Genomic DNA, 17,511 nt, shown 5'->3' on the forward strand with positions numbered 1-17,511 from the left:
CCACGAGGTCTCTTCCAACTCTAGAATTCTATTATTCTACCTCCTAGGTCTGGCAAATGGACTGGCAAAACAGGGTGGCTTGGCTTGCTTGAGTTTTGTGTGTGTCCTTAGACCCTCATTCCTAAAACTTGCCACAATATGGACACTCCACCTCCTGTCTCATTGGTTGTGCATCGCAGGCCTGAGGTCTGGTTTGGAAACAACATTTTGTACTACAATTTTCAAAATCCTCAACTGGAAGATTCCCAGAACGGTAATCTAAAAAATATGTTTGCAAACTCCAGACTGACTAGAATCTATGTAGCCATTTCAGTTTGTCATTAGCATTGGGATATTCACGGGTGTCTACTCCCCTCTAAGAGCAGATGATAAGAAAGCATAATATAGCAGGAACATTATTTGAGTTTGACTCACCACAAAGATAACTCTACCCAAGAAGGGATTTAAAAAAATAGCTGAAATATTATCATTATCATAATCATATCCCAGGTTTTCCTCAGTTTGGTACTGAAGGTGGTTAACACATAACCTCCCAAAGTTGAAATTCATAACCTTCCAAAGTTGAAAGGCAACTGCACCATCACAAAACCTGAAACAGGTTAAGCAAAACCACATGAATGACAAATGAACGCCCAACACATTATACAAGGTCCGTTTTCTTTGAAAAATCAATTCTCAAAGGCCTCCTGGAATAAAAAGAACTTTCCCTACTTTCAGAAAGGCAGTAAAGAGAATATTTATCTAACCTCTCTTGGAAGAGATTTCCACCAAAAAGGCCCTGCCTCCTGTGTTCCCATTAGGTGGATCTGTGAGGTCAATGGGGAAGGGCGTCCAGAAGCTCTCAAGACACATGCAAGTCCATGCAGGAGAGTCCAGTCCTTCCAATAATCAACTTGAACCATCTAGATATTATCATGTCTTGCCACCCTTGATATGAAGGTTCTATGGCAGAGGGATCAATATTTAAGTAAATCTGCGGCTGAAAATGCTTCAGGATCCACATCTCCCCTAATCATTAGCAATGTTCATGGGGTTTGTATGGTCTTCCTTCTGCACACAATGCCAGGTGGTGCCATCCAGGAGTCCTGACTCAGCCAAAGGTAAGCAACACTTATGAGGACCTCAGATTCTTCTTGCAAAGAAACATATCTTGGGGACCTACCTCCATGTTGTTTCCATTCCAGGCTGCTGCACAAGTCTACTGGGGGTTCTCAGCACAGCTGCATTCCTGTTTTCCAAGTGACTTGTGTCTGAAAGGCATCAGTGGCTGCCTCTTCCTTGGCTGCCTGTAAAACAAGAAAAAGAAATCCTGAAATGTAGCTGAGCACAGCACAGCTTGACTTAAGAGCCAAGAATCCAGAGGTGTCGATACTGAGGGATAAATGAGGGCACTGGCGCTCCAGCTTAGAATTCTGCCTTACCAAATGAAACTTCCTTCAGTCCCAACATTTCTAGCATTGCAGAGGGAGTCAGTCATTGCACCTGGTGAACATTAAGCACTACAAAAGTTGTTCACAGCTGGATCTCTTGTATTTGATGTGTTCCATTTTCTTAATAACTTTTCCTGCCCCTTTTGAAAAGATGATGCCATAACCTTTTGGGGAAATGACATTCATGCAAGGCAATTAGGTTTCTCAGCTGTTAAACTGATGTGCCTAGTTACCTCTTTGAACTGTTAGGGACAAAGATATGCCAATACTGTACATAAATCACATATATATGTAGCAGAGTTTCAGAAGTGTTCTTTTAGTTGCCACAAAACATCTATTCTCCCTTAAAATATATATGCCTTTAAATCATGCTCTTAAGAGACAAAAATAGGCAGACTTCTTTAAAAGTAACATAGTTGGTTTACTCATAAACTTCATGTATTCAACAAAAAGGTACACTGCATATCAATCTAGTTACAGGTAGGATTTGAAGTAGTTTCTCTGTGCAGGTAACACATGACATTTTTACTTGAATCTTAAAAGTCCAAAGTTCAAAGAATTTCTCTGTTCTGAGAGTCTAATAGAGTCTCTACAGTCTGTTCCAACTAACTTCTAAAAGCATACATCTGTTCCTAATGAAGTCTAAAACAGAATCATAGAGTTGGAAGAGACCTCATGGGCCATCCAGTCCAACCCTCTGCCAAGAAGCAGGAAAATCACATTCAAAGTACCCCGACAGATGGCCATCCAGCCTCCGCTTAAAAGCCTCCAAAGAAGGAGCCTCCACCACTCTCTGGAGCAGAAAGTTCCACTGCCGAACGCTCTCACAGTGAGAGCTAAAATGGAGTCTGTGTCCTGAACAATCCCAGTTCTGATCACGTGGTCTGCAGCCCTCGCACAACAAAGAGTTAAGGGAAAATGCATACCAATATACACATATACAATACAGTAAGCAATCTCAATTATATACATAACAAATAACTAGTGGAGGCTTGAAGAAGGTTGTTATTTCCAACATCTAAACTCTCTTTCTAAATGCTGGAATGAAGTTTTCAGTTACCGCAATGCTAGAAATTGGGGTAATGAATGAATGAATGAGACTTTATTTCTATCCTGCCCTATCTATCTCCTCAGTGGGGAATCAGGGCAAACATTCAATACTGTATAAAAATACAAAATAATATAAACCAAAAGATGAAACCCAATGTATAAGCATTTATACAAGCAACAAAGACAATCAAACTACTGAAAGCAGACCAACAAATTCACATTATAACCATTTCATATTTCATAAGAAGGCCAAATTCTGGGCAGTGGACTTACCAGTGGTAACCCACCCGCAAGTGATGCAGCTTCATTGTTGCCGTGTAGCACCTTGGCCAGCACACTGTGGCACCCAAGAGCCTTCATTCCGAAAAATGGGTTTTTCTCTCCTAGTCTTTCAATGTAAGCATACAGGGAGGAGGTGCACTTCCAGACACATTTTCACCCTGAGTGGAAGCACTAAGGATCTCCAAACAGGGCTAGGAAAAGTATCCTTCCTAAAAACCTGGAGAGACACACCTGCTAGCCTGAGCTGCAAAACTAGACAGGATGGACTGCCAAGGGTCTCATTCAGCAGAAGAGGAGCTTCCCATGCTTCCTATGAAGAAGGTGCCAATTCAGTGACTGGCAGCATCAAGGAGAGGAAAGGAAAGAATCTTGTCAGAAACCTTGGAGGGCTCCATTGCTGACAGTCAGACTGGACTATATACATCATGACTGCGTCCTGTGGTCATATATTCTCAATTTCACCTCATTTTGGAAACTAAGTCTGGTGTATTTGGGAGAAGGAAGTGAGAACTATGTTGTTGTTGTTGTTGTTGTTGTTGTTGTTATTGGCAGTCCCCGAGTTACAAATGACTCCTAGTTGAGAACGGGGCTGATACAACAGGAAGTGAGAGGAATCTCTCCCTAAAAAGGAAGGGAAATCCACTCCTGGAAGAGTTATCATCTTAGGAAAAAGGGGTTGAAACTTTATCTCCAATCCTTGCTTCCACAACAAGCCAAATGTTTAAAAAACTAATGATCACAGGGACAGAAAGTGAGGTAGAATCCTCTGAACAGGGACACAGACTCCAAAACAGATACTGCAGGGGTGATTCCCCTTCCCTACATTATCCAAAGGTATATTCAACAAGAGTTATACTTTTAAAAAGTACCTATTCTGACATATAAACAAATTCAACTTGGGAACAAACCTACAGAACCTCTCTTGACTATAACTTGGAGACTGCCTATATTATAATAATACAAGAATAGAAAGAGGGGGAAACTGCAGCAGGACACAATGAATCCCACACAAAGTCTTGGAGAGCCCTCAAAGCAGACAATTCTGGGCTGGGCAGACTCCCAATTAAATATAAAGATGTTTCTACATTCACCAGAGATTAATATGCATACCCATATGCCCAATTTTACAGGGAAAGTCGTGGTTAACCCCGCTGTCCCATTTTTTTCAGCTGCTTTTAAAGCATCCCAGTCTCCCTCTCGTTTCCCCCTTTGTCTTCAACTTTAGCTTTGGTTGCTACAAACTGTGTTCAAAGTGCAAAAGAAGTATGCACTCACCCCAGCAATGAGGAGCGGTGAAGAGGAGACCCAATAGGCTCCCGTAAAAGCAAACTGTGGCAGCCACTCCTAACTCGCCTGTCCTTCTCCATTAATAACTTTGGTCATCTTGACTGCTCCCTGAAGTCGTTTAGGCTCTCAAGGCCCCCAGTTTCCATTGGTAACGTATTGGAGGGAATGGGATCCTTGAGGTAGGTGTTTAGGTCGACCGACTACAAGTGACATAAAGTCATCTAAATAAGTGAAGACTAAGCAAACCACTACCAACACAATCGCAGAGAGAGAAAGCCTGGAAACATTACATTTTGGGGACTGAAAGTCTCTGTGTCCCTAAAATGGCTTGAGTCAGCGATCACTCTGGTTATGGGATTCTGCTGACCCAAAAAAGGGTAACAATTTCTCCCATCTTTTCCTACTCAATGGACAGCCATATGCGCCTCATCTTTCCTGAAGCCATTCAACAGACTGTTATTACATTAAAGTCTCGCTTATCCAAGCTTCTGGATTATCCAAGCCATTTTTGTAGTCAATGTTTTCAATATATCATGATATTTTGGTGCTAAATTCATAAATACAGTAATTACAACATAACATTACTGCGTATTGAACTACTTTTTCTGTCAAATTTGTTGTTAAACATAATGTTTTGGTGTTTAATTTGTAAAATCATAACCTAATTTGATGTTTAATAGGCTTTTCCTTAATCCCTCCTTCTTATCCAAGATATTCGCTTATCCAAGCTTCTGCCAGCCCATTTAGCTTGGATAAGTGAGACTCTACTGTATTATTATTATTGTGCTGTCGAAGGCTTTCATGGCCGGAATCACTGTGTTGTTGTGCATTTTCCGGGCTGTATGGCCATGTTCCAGAGCATGCTCTCCTGACGTTTTGTCCACATTTATGGCAGGCATCCTCAGAGGTTGTAAGGTATATTGGAAAACTAAGCAAGGGAGGTTTATATATTTGTGGGCAGGAGAACTCTTGTCTGTTGGAGGCCAATATGAGTGTTGTAATTAATCACCTTGATTAGCATTAATGGCCTTGCAAGCCTCATTCCTGCCTGGGGGAATCCTTTGTTCCCAACAAATGCAACTTTCAGAGGAATCCTCTCACCTCTGCATGAGTCTACCATATACAGTAGAGTCTTACTTATCCAAGCTAAACGGGCCAGCAGAAGCTTGGATAAGTGAATATTTTGGATAATAAGGAGGGATTAAGGAAAAGCCTATTAAACATCAAATTAGGTTGATTTTACAAATTAAGCACCAAAACATCATGTTTTACAACAAATTTGACAGAAAAAGCAGTTCAATACCCAGTAATATAATGTTGTGATTATTGTATTTATGAATTTAGCACCAAAATATCACGATATATTGAAAAAATTGACTACAAAAATGGCTTGGATAATCCAGAAACTTGGATACGCAAGGCTTGGATAAGTTAGACTTTACTGTACCATGCAGCTGTGGACAAGTCTACATAGGGACCACTAAATACAGTTTTCCTCTGAGGATGCCAGCCATATATGTGGACGAAACGTCAGGAGAAAATGCTTCTGGAATATGGCCATATAGCCCGGAAAATGCACAACAACCCAATTATTGTTATTATATTTATTATGTTTGTTTATACCCCATTTTTTCTCTTCACAGGGAGACTCAAAGTGGATTACATTAAAAGCATTTCAGTACAATTCAAAATCTACACATATATACACATTAAAACAGATTTAAAAATTCAGTTAAAATCAATAAATACATATTCAAACTAAAAACCACAGCAAACTTTCTGTTCTGGATCACTTTGAGTCATTTCCTGCACCCCAAAATACACCTGTGTGGTGTGTGTGCATCCACACACACACACATCTACTACTACTACTATTATTACTATTATTCCATAAAATTTGTATTGCAAAATATATGAGGAATGGGGAAGGGGACAAAAGTGGTTAAAGAATAGGAGCATTTTAAGCACCTTACATCTTCTGCCATTGTTCTCTAATAGTGAGACACTTTGAGTCTCCCTAAGGCAATCCTGAGGAGAATTAATGGCTGCCGCCTCTTTCCTAGCCATTGAGGGCTGCTGGGAATTGTAGTCTGCAACAAGGCTGGGCCAATACATGAGAAGGCCAGTGGCAAGGCGATTAAACTACCATTCCCATGATCCTCTTGGGGAGGCAGCCGTTGAGGAGGCCATTTTGTTCCCTCTTCCCAGCATAGGAAGAAGAATGGCTTGGCAGCAGGGACAAAATGGCCGCCATTTGTCAGGAGAAAGAAGCCTCTAGGCCTCACAAAATTATATGGAAACAAGCCATTAATTCCATAAGACGTTCTGCCTATTCCTAGCAGAGGTAAGAAGTGATCTATATTACCAATTATTATTATTATTATTAATAATGACGATGATGATGCTCAATTTATCCTGATATTCCCATCAAAAAGAGGTGTTCCCTCATACAGATGTTTCCAAAATGGCTGCCATTCTTCAGAAGAAAGAAGCCTCTAGGCCTCACAAAATTACAGTAGAGTCTCACTTATCCAACACTCGCTTATCCAATGTTCTGGATTATCCAACGCATTTTTGTATTCAATGTTTTCAATACATTGTGATATTTTGGTGCTAAATTCGTAAATACAGTAATTACTACATAGCATTACTGCATATTGAACTACTTTTTCTGTCAAATTTGTTGTAAAACATGATGTTTTGGTGCTTAATTTGTAAAATCATAACCTAATTTGATGTGTAATAGGCTTTTCCTTAATCCCTCCTTATTATCCAACATATTCGCATATCCAACGTTCTGCCGGCCCGTTTATGTTGGATAAGTGAGACTCTACTGTATATGGAAACATGCCATTTATTCCATAAGAAGTTCTGCCTATTCCTAGCAGAAGTAAGAAGTGATCTATATTACCAATTAATAATAATAATAATAATGCTCAATTTATCCTGATATTCCCATCAAACAGAGGTGTTCCCTCATACAGATGTTTCCTAAATGGCTGCCATTCTTCAGAAGAAAGAAGCTTCTAGGCCTCACAAAATGACAGTAGAGTCTCGCTTATCCAACGTTCTGGATTATCCAACGCATTTTTGTATTCAATGTTTTCAATACATTGTGATATTTTGGTGCTAAATTCGTAAATACAGTAATTACTACATAGCATTACTGCATATTGAACTACTTTTTCTGTCAAATTTGTTGTAAAACATGATGTTTTGGTGCTTAATTTGTAAAATCATAACCTAATTTGATGTGTAATAGGCTTTTCCTTAATCCCTCCTTATTATCCAACATATTCGCATATCCAACGTTCTGCCGGCCCGTTTATGTTGGATAAGTGAGACTCTACTGTATATGGAAACATGCCATTTATTCCATAAGAAGTTCTGCCTATTCCTAGCAGAGGTAAGAAGTGATCTATATTACCAATTAATAATAATAATAATAATAATAATAATAATAATAATAATAATAATAATGCTCAATTTATCCTGATATTCCCATCAAGCAGAGGTGTTCCCTCATACAGATGTTTCCTAAATGGCTGCCATTCTTCAGAAGAAAGAAGCTTCTAGGCCTCACAAAATTACATGGAAACAAGCCGTTTATTCCATACGTTCTGCCTATTCCTAGCAGAGGGAAGAAGTGATCTATATTATAAAATAATAATAATAATAATAATAATAATAATAATAATTTTGAAATGCTGTATTGCAGAGTTATGGAGATTGACCTCCTCCTCACTGTGGACTAGCAGCATGCATGCCTCAAAGGAAACAGAGAAAGGCAATGTAGGAAGTGGGACTGAGGGAGACGTGGGTTTAAAAAGAATTTTCAAAGATACTTGTAATGACTATAAGTCCCATATGTTTTGATTGACCTAAGTTGCAAAAGACCTATGTTTGAGGAAGGCCTGCGCTTGAGAGAAAATGCTGATGTTTGGGGAAAGAGTTGTTCCAGAGAAAAGAAGTTACTTTCAAATAATAACAATACATCAAGTCAGAACCGGTTCCCATACGATTTCAAGCTTATACTTGCAACAAGTCAGGGTCAGTAACATGAAAGCACCATTGTCTAAAGAATCACATGTTGTTACAGCATAGAAAACCAATGGGATTGCATGATGGTTAAGATGCTTGTGATGTAGACAACATTAGACAAATGGGGTAAATAATCTTTGTAAGCCAATAAGGATATGCTTGCTAATTTCTGTGGAGGTGATAAAACCCTTGCAGCCATTTTGGAAATTCAGACAAATCCTTTGATTGCATGTATGCATGTATTTGTCACATTGCTATGGCCACGCAATAAATAGTTCTTTTGCAGTTTGAAGATCCAACTTTTGTGGTGTTTTTCCTCGTCCTCTTCACAGAAAAGGGGCCTCCTGCTTTTGACTTTGGATTAAGAGGAGTATTTTTTTTTACATCTTTTACAACCTTGCCCCTTCAGGACCACAATGCTTCATTATTCATGACCCTATTCGTAGCTTGAAGCTTTTAAATCATTCAATGGGGTGCCTTCAGTTGGTTCGTGTCATTATTTGGTATAAGGATTTAGAAAAAATTCGATGATGGTTGTCAGTAACACCTGGAAATAAAAGGCTGGGGGAATTCTGGGAGCAGCAGTCCAAAAAGGCCTCTTTCAGCATACATTGGAAGCTCTAGCCTAGCATTTGGGGGAAAGGCACCAAGGCCAGATCTTGAATATATGTCTTGATTTCACCTGTGTACCTGTGCAATCTGATTAAAGGATAGGGTTTTCTCAGGAAAGGAAGAGTCTGGTGTTTGGCCAGTCCCTTCCCCTGAAATAGAGCTTACAGCATTGGGATTTGTTGCCGATCTCCCACCCAAGTCATAACCAGGGCTGATCCTGCTTAGCTTCAAGTATCAGACAGGGTCTGGTACCTTTAAGCCCTTCAGTGGGTGCATCAGTGCTGTAGAATGAGGTTAGACCAGGCATGGGCCAACTTCAGCCCTCCCTCCAGGTGTTTTGGACTTCAGCTCCCACAATTCCTAACAGCCGGTAGGCTGTTAGGAATTGTGGGAGTTGAAGTCCAAAACACCTGGAGGGAGGGCTGAAGTTGGCCCATGCCTGGGTTAGACACTACTGTAGTAACTCAATGCTACAACTCACAGGATTCAATACCGTTGACTCACTGGGGTCAAAAGTGCTGTTGAACTTCATTCATTCTGCAATATGGATGCACCCAGTGTTGTTTTCCCTCAATGCTTATTTTTTGCTTCACATTTCCAAAGGACCATATTCTTCCATAGACATCTTCCCATATTTTGAGAACGTACTGGATGGATCCCCCTTGTATAGATCCTGGTTGGAAGTCATCCCCTTCTTTGTCTTCTTTGTAGTATTTCTTACCTATTTTGAGATTTTCTTGTATTTTTAGTATGTATTATTCATTTTTTATACTTTACTCAACAAAGGAGTGTAAGGTTTTGAACAACTGTTGCTGATGCTAAATGTCCTGCTCCAGATATTTTCGGACTGCAACACCAATCGCTCTGACCAGTATAGGCAACGAGTCCCCATGGGGAGCTAGGGTGGGATATAAATAAAGTTTTATTATTATGATCAGGAATGATGGGAGTTGCAGTCCAGGGATACAGGCAGCCCCCAAGTTACAAACAAGAGGGGTTCTGCAGGTTTGTTTTCAAGTTGAATTTTGTATGTAAGTCAGAACAGATACATTTTTAAGGGCAACTCCAGCTATATATATATATATTGTTTAGATTTGGATTGCATAGGGAAAGGTGAATACCCCTGTGGAGTTTCCTTTGCTGCCTGTGCCCCTGTTCAGAAGATTCCCCCTCACATTCTGTCCCTGTAAGAAGTAGATTTTGAAAAACTTGGTTTGTTGTGGTAACAAGGATTGGTGATAAAGCTTCAGTGGAGACACATTTACCCCTGGATAATGACACTTCCTGGAGTGGACTTTCCTTCTGAGGGGGAGATGCCTCTCACTTCCTGTTGTCTCAGCCCTGTTCTTAACTAGGAGTCATTTGTAAATCAGATCTTTGCAACTTGGGGACTACCTGTGTCATGAAATATGATGTATGGTTTGAATGGAATTTTATGAAAGATGTATGGTTCGGATCTACAAGGGTTATCCATAAAGCAGATAATGTTTTGGAATTAAAAATGAACAAAGTATAGGAGAAAACATTTATCACATGTAGTTGAAAGCCACACCCAAATACCACTTCTCAACATAGTCACCATTCAAATCTAGGCACTTATCATAGTGAAGAATGAGCTTGGAAACTCCTTCCCCACCAAACTCTGCCGCTTGCATCCTCAACACAGCGTTTTGCCGATGATGCACAGCTGCAGGAAGGGGTGACTGGCTGGTTGAGAACGCAAGCGGCAGAGTTTGGTGGGGAAAGAGTTTCCAAGCTCATTCATCACTATGATAAGTGCCTAGATTTGAATGGCAACTATGTTGAGAAGTGTTATTTGGGTGTGGCTTTCAACTGCATATGGTAAATGTTTTCTCTTATACGTTGTTCATTTTTAATTCCAAAATGTAATCTACTTTCTGGATAGCTCTCGTATATAGTCTAGAGATGCCATCCTAAGATTGAAAACTATAAGGAGGAGGTGAAGAATTCATGGACTATAATTAAAAGTTGCTGATGGGAACTGTGGCAATGATTAACTGTTGAACTTTTGGGGAAAAACGTGTTTACATATCAGAGACAACGGCTCTTTAGGTTAAGGAAATGTTTACAAGGTTCCTTACGTTAAGAAGGAAGTCAACACAGGGCTCCTTATGTTTGCCAACACCAATTAAAGAGAGTCAACATCTGCCCGGAACTGGGAAAGTCAGGATGTTTCAGGCTGGAAAAACATCTATCATTCATTTGCAACTTTGGGACAACATCAACAAAAACTATTGCTATATATGAGACCTTATAATATTCCAAAATTGTGTCAGACTGAAAGTGTCTGGGCCACCCGCCAAGCACTTCTCCTTGGAAAGGAGAGAAAAATGGTGTATGTATTTGGGAGTGGCAGATCTGCAATGGAACGCAGTCTGGTCACTTGCATCCTTTTCTCAAGGGAAGAGAAAGGAGTGTGATTTTGGAGTCATACATTTGCAGGGAGTCGGTTTCTGCTGTAGGGAAAACAGAGATCTGATCCTTGACATTGCTCTTAGGGAAGGAAGATGCATTTTGGAAGTATTGGAAGTACTGGAAAAGCAGCAGATTTGCAGGGAAGCAATCTGGCCTAAGAGGTGTTCTCCATGAGATGACAGAAGGAGAAATGATGATGTATGAATGAGGATGTGTAATGTGAATGCTGAGTAAAAATGGAATCCCCTTTGTTTGTTAGCCAATGTAACTATAGGTTGTTTGTGGATGTTGTGACTCAGCCTTTGCCTTTGTGTGATTCTGATGTGCCTTCGTGTGATTCTGATGAGGATTCTGGGTTATATGTGCATAATGATGGGATTCAGCAGATTCAGGATGAATTTGAAGATGACTCTGATGCTGTGGGAAATGAAGAGCAGGGAGTTGTTCCCATGGGAAGAAATGGTGATGTTGTTTCTGTTGACGGAATTCAGGTGCAGGAAGCAGAAACGGAGGGTAGCTCTTTGCCTCCGCCTGATAACACTAACGAGCTCAGTGGCCTTGACTCTGAGGATCTCGATCGGGCTACGAGACTGGAATTTAGAGGGTTGCGGAGAAGTCTTTGAATAGCTAATAAATGGGAGGTCAAAGGGCAAAGGAATGCCTTTATGTCATGCTTTTAAAACAGTCTGCTGAAAGGGAGATATCTGTCAATGCAACTTCGCTGCTTGATCAAGAAGCAAGTCTGCTTTCCTGTACCAAGTTTGCTTACCTGTATTATCACGTGGATATATTGTTTGCTGGGACTTTTGGCTTCTATGAAAAGGACCTTGTTTCATACTCTGTGTTTCTATGGACTTCTTGCTTACAGCCTTGTTTTGTACCTATCTTTTGGAACTAAACTTTTACCTTTTTATGATCTATCTTTTGTCTATTTTCTAAATAAACTACAAAAGACTACTTTCTGTGTGTGGCCTGGTGTGTTTAGCAAGATGAAGCTAAGGTGCGACAGTGGATTCAGTGTAGTATCTGTATGTCTGTATGTCCAAAGTCGTTCTTTGTGTAAAAGTTCTGATATCCTTTCTCATACTGGAAAACTGCAATAAAAGGAACCTATGCTTTACAGTTATTGAAAAGTTATTCATAACACCTATGTTCCCAAGGCCTTTTTGAAAAGGAAACCTTGAGCTGGACCAATGCAACGCACCCCAATGTACAAACAAGGCCCAGGGATACCCCACGCGGCTGTGACACCAAGCGTATATTATTTATTGAAAGACCAACTCCATGACAAGGCAGTGAGAAGGGAGGGGGCCTTTTGAGCCCAGGGTTTGTACAGGTCACTGCTCCGCTTGGTTTCGGACGTTAGGGATAAATATCGTCGTTTTACATAACACGGACAGCAGTGAGCGTCGCTATTCGGTCAGCTAGTACTGAGTGGAGACAGGCAAGCAAAGGGGTTCACCAGGCACAGCAATGGGGCTTATGGGGTGGGGATGGGGGGGCGAGGGGAAGATGGAGGAGAGAGGGAGACATGGGGAAGAAGGGGGAGCCGACCAGGAGGACAGGAAGCCCGAGCCAGGCCAGTGTCTCCAGGTTTGCCTTCGGTTCACAAAGGATGTGGGCGGCTCTCTCTGGTGCCACCGCAGGTTCAGACACGAGGGTGCGATAGGATGAGAGTGACCCACGGTTGCTGGGCAGAAGAGACCCCCCCACCCTCCCAAAAACCTATACAGCAGAGGAGAAAGGGACCCCCCCCCCCTTTGCCTTCCCCATCCTCCCCAGAAAGAAAGACGAACAGGCCCTCTGCCCCCATGCAGCATGCAGGGTCCTGACTCGGACCGCCTCCTTCCCTCCCCTAAACCCCAGCAAGGCATGGAACTGCAGGGAGGGAAGCCACTGTGTGTCTGTGTGTGTCTATGTGTGTGTGTATACAGAGAGAGAAAGGGAGAAATGCAAAGAGACACAAACACCCTGCTCCCCCATGGGTCAGCAACCTGCCCTGCAAGGTATCACGTTGCATTACAACTTGCACTGCAGGGTATCAGTGTGATGATACCAAAGGCAGGGACGGGCACAGAACCCAAAGCCTGGTGTGGCCGTGCCTCTCAATACCCCAAGGAAGGGGTGCAATGGGGTGGGGGGATGGGTGTTGTTGCTCCCCCCCCATTTGCAAGAGGATCTTTCCAGAAGAGGGGACCAGACAGACCTTCATCATCATGCCCCAAGCCTTCCTCCCAGCCCCAAGAAGGGACGCCATGCAAAGGCTGGAGCTCTCCGGAAAAGCAGCAAACTCCCTGGACCCTCTTTCTATAGATCCCCTGCTATTTCTCTGGGACACCCACCCCCCTGCCCCGCTCATGGGTCTCCTCCTGCTCATGCGCTTCTAAAAGGAAAGGCCTCCCAACAGGAATATCGCTGCTGCCTCCTCCTCCTCTTCTGGCCAAAGTGGGGAAATGGGGAAAGGGAGAGAGATGGGGAGGAGGAGGCGGGGAGGGGACAAAGGGGCAATTGCACTGTCAGGGGCCCAGCGGCTCTGCCCCTTCTCCCTCTCCGTCCAGGGTGCCTTCCGTGGCAGGGATCGGGGTCAGGACGGCGGCATGGTGTAGTGGTGAGCCTGGCAAGGGCATGGGGGGGTTCAGAGTCTCTGGACGGGTTGCGGAAGCAGGAGGCACGGCAGCTCACTCCCTCCTACTCCAGGTAAATGTCTTCTGTGGGGCAAGCAAACTCCAGGTGCTCTTGGTAATATTCCTGAAAGGCGCGGCTGCAAGGGAAAGGAAGGGAAAGGTCAGCAAAGAATCCCCGGTGCCCATCCAGTCCATCCCCTTACTACGCGGGAAGGCACAATCAAAGCACTCCAGGCAAATGGACATCCAGCCTCTACTTAAAATGACCCAGGGAAGGAAACTTCACCAGACTCCCAGGCAGTTCATATTCCACAATCAAATATCTCTGTCAGAAAGTAGTTGTTGTTATTTATACCCCACTTTTTATCTCCCAAGGGAGACTTTTCCTCTGCCAATACTATAACAATATTTAAATTAAAATCTAATGCATATAAACACCGAAATAGAATAAAATATACAAATACTTATAGAAATATAGAAATACATAGTGAACATAGCACTTTCTTGCTTGATCTTTAAAACTTTCTTCTTTGAAAGCCTGCCTGAAAAGAAAGGTTTCAGCCTCCTGCCAGAAGGACAGCAAGGGGGTGTTCCAGACTGCTTCCAAATGTTTAAGTGGGGTCTCTCTTCCTGCCCTTTGAATCCATGGCTCCCTCAAGTCCTGGTCTTTAGAGCAACAGAAAACAAGCCTTTCTCTTCCTCCTCCTCCTCCTCCTCCTCCTCCTCCTCCTCCTCCTCCTCCTCCTCCTGGGTGGGATAGCCTTCCAAATATCTAAGCATGGCTGTCATGTCCCCTTCTCTTCTCCAGGATAAACGCTCACAGCAATCATAGCAAGAAGTGTCCTGCACTATTATCTCCCCAACGTGGACACCGCCTCAAATGACTCACCCAACACACTCTGCAACATGCCGCATGGACTCCTGGGAAACGAAGACATGGCAGGCAAAGCGGCTCAGCACGGGGTGCTTGGTGATGAAACCAAAGTAGCTGCAAGGGAAGGGGGTCAGTAGTTACAATGGGGGCACAGAGGTGCCACACTCTCTGACTGCTCTACTGCCAGACCTTGACCCAGACTCTGATCCAGGCCCAGACACTGGCCCTGGCCCTGATCAAGACCCTGACTGAGACCCTGGCCCTAATCTAGACTCTGACTCTGACCCTGATCCAGACCCCGATCCTGATCCAGACTCTAACCCTTACCCAGACTCTGATTCAAACCCTGATCCTGATCCAGACACTAACAGATCCTGACCCAAATGCTGATCCTAATACTGATCCAGACCATGAACTTGATTCAGGCCCTAACTTAGACTCTGGTCCTGATCCAGACCTGATCCTAACCAGACTCTGACCCTGGCCCAGACCCTAACCCAGATCCAGGCTGTAACCCTGATCCAGATCCACATCCACATCCTGATCTAGACTCTGATCCTGATCCAGACCCCTCATCCAGACCTAGACCCAGACCCTGATCCATATTCTGGCCATGTCCCTGAGCCAGACCCTAACCCAGAACCTGATCCAGACTAACCCTGACCCTGATCCAGACCCTGACCCAGAACCTAAGACAGACTTACCCTGACCCATACCTAGACCTTGACCCAGACCCTGATCCAAACCCAGCTGTATGTCTGACTGATAAGGATCATGGCCCTCTGTTTTATGGGAGGGTCACATATGATTTCCAGTTCAAGAGGCAGTGTGTTCCTGTGGGCCAGCAACTGAGATGGAGCTGCCCTATGGTTCTACTGGAGAGACAACTGGAAGGCCAATGTGGGAACATCAGCTGGAAAAGGGCTGGCGACACACCTCAAGGTTATTCACGCATATGACTGGTGCATAAAGAGCTATGCAGTAGCTCCATGCACTACATCTAAAAAGTGAACTCCCGCCCCAGGTAGTTTTCAAGCCTTTTATGGACATAACAGGATAGTGACTAAGTCAATTCCTCTTGATTTTGGAAGAAGGGCCTTGTTTCGTTCAATTGCTCCAGAACTGTAGCAAGACCTAGGGTGCAACTGCATTGCGGAATGAATGCATGGGGCCTGCTTACCAGCTGTTCCGGGGATGGCAGCCGCAGAAGGAGATGTTCTTCATCTGGAAGAAATGGCTGCAGCGGTCAAACTGGAAAGAGAAGCAGGAGAGTCAACGCTTGTGACCCGTGCAGGCCCCTCTCGCCTCCCCAATCCCATCATCCCCAGCAATGCTATCTCCTGTCTGAACAAGCAGAAGAGATATCTCTGAGGCCTTTCCAACTGCCCTAACTACCCCCTGCCCTCCCCATAAGCCCCTCACCTCTTCATCCCGGCTGTATTCGTTCACTGTCAGGACAAGCTTGATGCCCTGCAAACTGATCTCCAGGTCACAGGTGGCCGGGGGCCGGAGGTGGACCGTTAGCTTACGTGTGGTAGCAATCTGCAAGCAACAGAAGGCATGGAGTGGGCAACAGAGGTCAGCAGAATTCAGGGGCGGAGGGGGGCTTTTGTGGAGAAGAGGATATTGCTCCCAACAGAACTAATATAAAGGCTTGCATTGGACTTCAAGGAACTGGGCAGAATCGCTTTTTTGGAATACAATATCTGGAACATTCTAAGTATTTCATAGAATCCTAGTGTTGGAAGAGACCCCAAGATCCATCCAGTCCAACTTCGTTCTGCCAAACAGGAAAGGAAAGTCACTATAGGATCCTAGAGTTGGAAGAGCCCTGAAGGCCATCGAGTCAATTCACTTGTTATGCTGGAAGACACATTCAAAGCACCTACGACATATGGCCATTTCTCCTGTTTTGTCTTTCAAGAACAGCCTTAAAACAATGTGGTAAGTAAGTGAAAACCGCTTTACTTCAGCAAAACATAAAGAACAGCACACACAATTGTATAATGCAAAAGAAAGCAAGGAAGTCTTAGGGCAAACACAGTTCTCTGATAAATTCCCAAATCAAGTAGCAGTCTTACTTCAGACAAAGAAACAGCCATAAATCCTTAGGAGCAGTTTCCCAGATGCAGACTCGAAGCAGGCACAAGGGGAGCGAAGCCTTAGGCATTAGAGTCAGTTTGTTAGCAGCAAAAGCTGGCTGCACCTGCTTCTAATTTATAGCCCTGAGTTCCCAGCTGCTAGGGAGGTTTCCAATTACTCAGCTGCATTTCTGGCAGCTGTTCTAGCTGAACGACATCTCGGCTGTTTCCTTTCGCCTCTCTTGAAATGTGGGTACTTGCAAAATTTCCTTCTCAGATTCCAACTGCCCCTCTGACTCATGAACACTTTCCTGCTCTCCTTCGTCTTCTGAAGAAGAGGAATCCCTAACACCATTCAGCCTCTGCTTAAAAACCTGCAGAGAAGGTTCCCTATGCTCAGTGAGAAGTAATTTTCCAAGTACTAAGCAAAGGGCCGTACCCAAAGCAGATCTATCCAAACTGTGGGTCATGGGTAGCGCCAGCACAGCACACTATGGGACAGCCACCCCCTTTTGAAAGCATCCTTGGATCAGCCCCAGGGTGGAAGAAGCTCCCAAAGGAGGCTGTAGCTCACCTTCTGCATGGCTGCGCACAAGATGCCGTTGCCCTGATGGTAAGGGACCTCCACGGAGCCCAGGAACTGGACGTTGAAGCGCTCCATCCAGCACGGATTCCTCTTCAGGCCTGGAAAGAATCATAAGGTCACAGGGATGGAGGGAAGGCCTCACAGGATGCTGGGGTCCTTCCTGCTTCCGCTGCATCCGTTGCCCGACCCCATTCCTCTTCTGTCTGTA

The 17,511-nt window shown here is 43.6% G+C and overlaps 1 protein-coding gene across 1 annotated transcript in view; it reads right to left on the reverse strand.

Annotated features, from left to right (window-relative positions):
• Positions 1-12,381: 12,381 nt before the first annotated feature.
• mapk8ip2 (mitogen-activated protein kinase 8 interacting protein 2) overlaps positions 12,382-17,511 on the reverse strand; it is a 47,139-nt gene continuing 42,009 nt past the window's right edge. Inside the window, exons 8-12 of the mRNA XM_062981266.1 lie at positions 17,292-17,401; positions 16,059-16,178; positions 15,817-15,887; positions 14,652-14,750; positions 12,382-13,899 (exon numbers count right to left, since the gene is read on the reverse strand). Coding sequence (XP_062837336.1) covers positions 13,827-13,899; positions 14,652-14,750; positions 15,817-15,887; positions 16,059-16,178; positions 17,292-17,401 — 473 coding nt within the window. The 3' untranslated portion in view covers positions 12,382-13,826. The remainder of the gene's footprint in view (positions 13,900-14,651; positions 14,751-15,816; positions 15,888-16,058; positions 16,179-17,291; positions 17,402-17,511) is intronic.

The sequence above is a fragment of the Anolis carolinensis genome, chromosome 5 (assembly GCF_035594765.1).
Source record: "Anolis carolinensis isolate JA03-04 chromosome 5, rAnoCar3.1.pri, whole genome shotgun sequence".
Lineage (NCBI taxonomy): Eukaryota > Metazoa > Chordata > Lepidosauria > Squamata > Dactyloidae > Anolis > Anolis carolinensis.